The sequence below is a fragment of the Sebastes fasciatus genome, unplaced genomic scaffold, assembly GCF_043250625.1.
Source record: "Sebastes fasciatus isolate fSebFas1 unplaced genomic scaffold, fSebFas1.pri Scaffold_331, whole genome shotgun sequence".
Classification (NCBI taxonomy): domain Eukaryota; kingdom Metazoa; phylum Chordata; class Actinopteri; order Perciformes; family Sebastidae; genus Sebastes; species Sebastes fasciatus.
In genome coordinates this window covers 9,773-17,076 of record NW_027428194.1, presented here as the reverse complement: position 1 = coordinate 17,076, position 7,304 = coordinate 9,773, and the positions used below count along the sequence as shown (strand labels likewise).

The following is a 7,304-nucleotide window of genomic DNA, read 5'->3' as shown; positions in this document are numbered from 1 at the left end:
AAAGTACAACATATTTAAACAAAAACAAAAAACATGCATGACAACTCCATGTAAATAAAGTTAAAATAAAAATAAAAGTTAAAAATAATAAATAAATTATAAAAAATATCCATTTATAACAGTGTATGTGCATCTCAATATCTTCACATTATTGTAATTGGATGTGTTTCTGTTGTTTGAGGTTTGCAGAATAATAGAGCTAGAGTAAAATAAATACCATAATTAACAATCTATGTGCATTATTCCATTATTAATAAATCCAGCAATGAAACTGAGTATTTTGTGAGTATTTATCTGTGTTGAAAAGAGTTGGTGTTGTCGTTAGCCAAAGCCTATGGAGGCAATATTTATCCCATGATGCATTGGTTTCTTCTTCTTCTTTTTCTTCTTCTGTTGGCAAGACTGGTTTAGAGACGTGGTAATGAAAGATCATGCTGTTTTTCCCTCCCTCTTGACTGAATCAGGAGATTTCTCTTGGATGCATTCGGTCGACTATGTCGATTTTTTTTTTAATAGATTTAATTTTAAATCTGTTAATACAATAAACAATCAAACCTTTACATAGATAAATACATATGAAAGAAATGAAGGGACACAAAATGAAAATAAATAGAGAAAAAAATAAAAATAAATAAAGCAACATTAAGCATGCCAGGGTCAATATAAATAAATAAAATATAGAGTAATTTAAGTAAAAACATTAGATTAGGAGCACAGGCTCAGCCTTTTTTTTCTTAAGTTATTGTCTTTTTATAAAGTTACATTTCTCTGTGACATCACTGACATGATTTTGCATTACAGTGTTGAGATTCTACATGAATTATTACTAAAGAAGACCAGGCGGATACCCAGGACTTTAATTAAGCTACCAGCAGAGGGAGACAAAGACTAGTTTTTAGGAAGCTGGTCCACAGAAGAGACTAGAGGTGATGCACAGTGATCTCACACACCTACAGTATATCACCATTCACTTTAAGAGTCGTCCCTTTCAAAATGTTGAACTTCACCGTTCAAGTATTCAAGTATAGGATCCCCGGTTTTACTTGGCTGGCTATAGTTAGAGAACATGTGAGGGTCAGTCTGTCCTCCAGCAGGGAGCAGTCTGGTGATATGAAAAGTAAAAAAAAGTGTATTCAGTCTTTGTGGATAATAAAGTGAAGGTGTGAACTAACCACAGATACAGGAGGTCAGGATGATGAGCAGCAGGATGCTGCAGATCATCTTTTCCCTGTGAGAGGAGACAGAAACACAAGTTCAGTTATTACAGGTATAAGAGATCTACAGTCTTCATGTAGTCATTACAAAACCTGATCCTGTTTAGGATTACAACTGACTGATGTCAGATTATTGCTGACATATATATATATATATATATATATATATATATACAGTATAGATATATTTATATATCTATACTATATATATATATCGTTTGAAATATTTCACAGTATAATACTTACTGTTAGCAGGGCGAAACCCTGAAATACAGATGAGAAAACAATATTAGAAAATGATTCATATTTCAGAATTTATGAAAGCAGGAAAAAAAACAGCACTTTGAACTTGTCAAATAAATGGATTGTTCACTGCCCCGCTGTCAAAATAAGTAGTAAATAAAGTGAAATCCTTGTCATATTGGTGTCCACATTATGCCTGATGTTTGTTTTTATGGTGAACAGGATATTAGTTGCTCGCCCACAAGTGGAAAAATATATATTAAAATATATATAATTGTATATAATGTGAGACATTTCACAGTATATTACTTACTGTTAGCAGGGCGAAACCCTGAAATACAGATGAGAGAAAACAATGTTAGAAAATGATTCAAATGAAATTTTGGGCTTCACTATCACTTGTCAAATAAATGGATTGAGTTACCAGAAGTACCACACTAAATATGCAGGACGAGACTATCACAGGTATTTATTTTAATTCATCAGGGGAATAAAAACATCTCTGTTCCTCACCGTTATTGTTCCTCCTCCAGATGAAGAGTCCAGCGATGCAGACCGCCAGCAGCAGCAGCAGCAGTCCTACAACAACTCCAATAACAGGACCAGCAGGGAACCCTGCAGGAGGAACTGGAACCAAAACAGAACATTCACACTTTGGGTTCATTCACACTGTGTGCTGTGTGGTTCTGAAAGTGTTTTCAGTGGTAATGCCTCAGTTCTGGATATGACTTTCATTTCAAATCAACATTCAGGCAGTGCTGTATTATTATTATTATTATTAGTGCATTATTGGTCAAACAAATGTGTAGTAAATAAAAACCCTGACAAAGAGGTTCACAGCTTATCAGTGGTTTAAGTGGGTACAGTAAACCAGGAGTTCAAGATATAAAACCTTTATTTAGCGCCATCTATGTGTGAAAAGCCATCAAACTTGGCAGCACCTCTCAGAGTAAATGTCAGCACCGGTCCTCTAAATGTGGTTGCTGTTGCACGTTTTTAAGACTAATGGCTGGTTATGTAATACAGTGGTTCTCAACCTTTTCGAGTCTTGACCCCCAGAATAATCAGGTTGGTGTTTGGGACCCCCTCAGCCAGTCGTAAACAGCTGTTTCTACACACCTCCCCCAGCTGATTTTGAGTGATTATAGTGAACGCTCTGATTAATAAATGTAGGATAAATAATATAAGGCTTTGTTTGTGTGTTTAGTTTGGTTTAGTTTGAACAGCTAGCTCCTAGGCGTTGTCCAATGTGCTCCAGGCACTGTGGATTTCTGATGCGTTTCGTGACTTTTTCTCTCCCCCCGACCCGCCGGAAATGACCGGTCAGAAACTCACCTGCATGCACACTTTGATTCTCACAAACACACTCAATGAAATCTGTTCTGAGGCAAATTATTTCACTGGTGCAGGCGATGTAATGTAAAAACCATTCCCCAGTCTAAAATACACCATCACTTGTGATTCCAGTCTTACCCCAGTTGGTCCTGATCACTGCTTTGTCCAGTATGGTGACGATGTCGTCCACCACACCAGAGAGATGAAACACACAGTCGTACCTCCTCCAGTCTTCAGGTGCGACTGATGACAGGTTCAGCTCAACACTCATCTGGAAGGATCCATCGTGGTTGGGGAGGATCTCTCCGAGGTCCACGTCCTCATGAATCTCCTCTCCATCTTTCCTCCAGAACATCATGGCTCTGTCGGGGTAGAAACCTGTAGCGTGGCAGCTGACTGGAGAGGAAGGAGTCTTCTGGAGGAGAGACACTGAGGGACGCTCTGGGGAGAAGGACAGACACAGATGAGTCTGTACTGAGACACCAGGATGTGTCAGGATATTATGTTCATTGGAATGATACAGTGCCTTAGAAGCACTGAGTCCATGTACAACAGTACACCTTGCCATGTGATCCTACCTGTTCTCTGCAGAAAGCTCCTCCCATAGTGTAGGTACTTCCTCAGCCAGTCAGGACATATGTGGATGAAGTAGTGTTTGTTGTGTTCTAATCTAGCTTTGTCATTATCCCATCTAAGTTTGGTGATGAAGGCCTGTTGTTTTGGAGCGGTCCATGTCAGCGTCTGCAGGTCTAATGCAAGGAAGTCTTCTCCATCATAACCGTACTGATTATAACCAACAACCTCTCCAGTCTCGTCGTCCCACTCACAGCCGTTCATCCTCTGAAAAATGTGTGGTGGGCGGGGGGGGGGGATAAATAGTCAACAGTAGATGTCACATAGAAGTGGTGTACATCATCTGAAAGCTGGGAACCTGGAGATTCATTTGAGATGCAGCACTGTGTAGCAAGTTGTTCTAGTCATAAATCAGAAATAAAAATGTATTAATAAATGGATGAATACATTAAAATAAATAGTGAAAGTGTATAAGAGCGTAGAACATTATGATAGAAGTATATGATGGTCATTCCCATGCTCTATTATGTCTCATAAATTGTTGCAGCATTTTATGGGTTGATACCATTTGTTACAGATTTGGTGCTAAATTGAACCATCTTTTACGACTGGAGTATTGATAAAAATGATCACTAATCCCTCCAAAATACCACATTAAGACACCAAGACCTTGAGGAACACCATCAAAAAAAGCCATGCTGTGATTTGGGATAAAAAACTTTTGACATTAGGAGATTTCTGCAGGAATTGCATTTTTCAGCGATTGGATGGCGAGCACTTCTGTTGTGAAAACTGCTCAGAAACCTCCTTATTGTCAATCTAGCTAGGAAAGCCATCCATCCTCTGAATGCTCTAGGTCTGTAGTTGGTGGCTGTAAAGTTTCATGAGGCTGTGATTATCCTAGAGGTCACCACAGGTCATTTCATACAGTCAGGTCAAGTTTCAAAAAAATGGTCTCACTACACTGAAATGTCTCCTATGGGGACTAACATCATCACACATGAATACAGTTGGGCTCATTGGATCCACAAGAGTCTCAGCTTTACAGTGATACACAATTTATGTAATTCAAGACTGTTTAAGGACCCCAGTATGCAGAAATATTCAAATACACCATTTTAGAATAGGCGGAAATAACAGATTTATACTACATTAAAAAAACTGCATGTGATTATCATAAAGTGTGCATGTGTAAGGTCAAGGGACCCCTTGCAAAATCGCCATGGCAGTTTTTCCTCGACAAAATTTACCGTAAATTTGCAGCGTTATTTGGCGATCTTCCCGACAAGCTAGTATGACATGGTTGGTAGCAATGGATTCCTTAGATTTTCTAGTTTCATATGATAACAGTATCATCACTCAGTGCAACAACCTCTTAAAGAGGTTAAGGGGTTAACAGATAATATGACATCTTCACCACAGACACACACACATTGGCTCAGTGTGTTTATACTGTAAGCTATGTCTCACCTCAGAGGGAGGAAACATTTCACCAGTAAAAAGTTACATATGAGCATAAACATACTGTACCTCCAGTTTGGTTTAAGCGCTGCTTCAGGCTGTCCAAGTTGTCTCTGAAGAACTGCTGGGTATCAAAAAACCTCAGAGAATACCACTCCAGGTGTTGTGGCTCATCCTTTACTAGTTTCCTCACCCAGTCCTGTTTGAGTTCTGCGGTCTTGATGTTGCTATCACAGTAACCCCCCAACACTTCATCGACCATCACGGCACCCACCAACTCTGGGAAGTTTGGGACTCCAGAAGTTGCAGTAGAGAACATTTTCAGGGAGTGTTTCACTGCAAGACAAAGAAGGTTTTGAATTGGATTTTAAACATTTTTGAGGCGGTGATTGATTAACCCATTTGTGCCCACAACTGAAATTTTGAGTTTTGAACTTGCCTCAGATCTAATTTGAAGAAATTTTCAAAATCGGTCAAACCATTTGGCTGAAAATTTAGTTTTTCTTATCATACTATATCTAGTCTTTGGGCACATGGGACTACTGGTTTTGCACTGCTTTATATTTTAGGTAAAAACAGTAGTCATGTGACCTCAGATGAGATATACAGTAGTATGATAAGAAAATGGCTGTATCTCAGAAACAACAAAGGGCACAATCAAGTATTTGGTATCTATGAACTCATACAAAGTTGAATATCAAAGATATGCACACATATGCAATGTACAAAGTGTGATTTTTCATGTAATCTTTCAAAGTTGTGCTGTTAGATACTTGCCCAAAGTATGTCCGTACCACTTTTAAAATCTTTTGACCGATCAGAACAAATGTGTCCTTATCATACTAAATATAGTCTTTAGGCACAAATGGGTTAATTGGTTGTCAATTACCCAAAAAGGCGAATTTTAAAATATGTTGAATTACACTGAGCTACGAAAGAATATGTTATAGACCCATTCTCATTACAGATAGATAGATAGATAGATAGATAGATAGATAGATAGATAGATAGAAAGATAGATAGATAGATAGATAGATAGATAGATAGATAGATAGATAGATAGATAGATGTACTTAATTGATCCCAAATTGGGAAATTATTGTGTTACAGCAGCAGAGTATCCAGGCAATGCACAGGAACAGTAAATATACATATTAACACTAGAGGTAATATCTATAGTATACACAATATAAAGAATATATTAAAAACACTATAAATATACCAGATACAAATAGTTTAGAAAATATAAAATGTCAACATAAAATGTCAACATAGAATAACAATGACATGCTATATACAACAGCAAAGTGTTTAATGAAATATTATGTATTAACAAAATGTGCAAGTTACAATTTTGTTTTAAAATAAATTAAATGAGATATATATATATATACCTCATTTAATTTAATTTTAAAACAAAATTGTAACTTGCACACTTTGCACCTCTATTTTCATAGAGGACCTGAGCTTGAGGAAGACACAGAGAGGGAGATTTATTATATTTATATATATATTATTGTAGGGCTGCTAACAGCAGAGATTTGCTCTTTTACAGTTGATAGAATAATTATTAAGGAAACCTAGTAAATGTGTTGGAATTGCTGTAATATATAATTTTGATTTAATTATGTCATGCTACATAAACAATAATATTGGAGGACAGCATGTCCTCTCTATGATCACAGCATTTCCCACAGCACAGAGGTTATGTCTCCTAGCAACAGTCAATGTTTCCTCTATCACGTTTATGACGACGTTATTGAGATATTATTGCCTAAACTAAAGTAGTTTTTGGAGCCAAAAAAGAAAGATTAAAGGTTAGTGCTCACCTACAATCTGTGATGTTAAAAAGCTCAGACCAAGCCAGAAACCTTGGTGTAGTCATGGACTCAGACCTGAGCTTTAACAGCCATATTAAGACAATTACAAAGACAGCCTTCTATCACCTGAAGAATATAAGAAGAATTAGAGGACTGATGTCTCAGCAGGATTTGGAAAAACTAGTCCATGCATTTATCTTCAGCCGACTTGACTACTGTAACGGCGTCTTTACCGGTCTTCCTAAAAAATCGATCAGACAGCTGCAGCTGATTCAGAACGCTGCTGCTAGAGTCCTCACTAAGACCAAGAAAGTGGATCACATCAGTCCAGTTCTGAAGTCTCTACACTGGCTGCCTGTCTCTCAGAGAATTGATTTCAAAATACTGCTGCTGGTTTACAAAGCACTAAATGGTTTAGGGCCAAAATACATTTCTGATCTTCTGCTGTGTTATGAACCATCCAGACCTCTCAGGTCATCTGGATCAGGTCTGCTTAGTGTCCCCAGAGTCAGAACTAAACATGCAGAAGCAGCGTTCAGTTTTTATGCACCAAATATCTGGAACAAGCTCCCAGAAACCTGCAGGACCGCTCCAACTCTCACTTCTTTTAAAACAAAGCTTAAAACTTTCCTGTTTGCGGGTGCCTTTTATTCTGACA

The 7,304-nt window shown here is 37.6% G+C and overlaps 1 protein-coding gene across 3 annotated transcripts; it reads right to left on the bottom strand.

Annotated features, from left to right (window-relative positions):
* Positions 1-564: 564 nt before the first annotated feature.
* Positions 565-3,638, bottom strand: LOC141763731 (major histocompatibility complex class I-related gene protein-like). Of its 3 annotated transcripts, XM_074628430.1 has the most exons (5): positions 3,371-3,638; positions 2,931-3,233; positions 1,971-2,084; positions 1,771-1,788; positions 1,203-1,228 (listed from the first exon to the last, which is right to left on the bottom strand). In XM_074628430.1, exons 1-5 carry the CDS (start codon positions 3,627-3,629, stop codon positions 1,218-1,220), a joined length of 705 nt encoding a protein of 234 aa, XP_074484531.1. In that variant the 5' UTR covers positions 3,630-3,638; the 3' UTR covers positions 1,203-1,217. The 3 variants fall into 3 exon arrangements, with proteins under 3 accessions (XP_074484530.1, XP_074484532.1, XP_074484531.1); XM_074628429.1 differs by lacking the exons at positions 1,203-1,228; positions 1,771-1,788 and adding an exon at positions 565-1,102; XM_074628431.1 differs by lacking the exon at positions 1,771-1,788 and having other exon boundaries at positions 1,091-1,228.
* Positions 3,639-7,304: the final 3,666 nt, after the last annotated feature.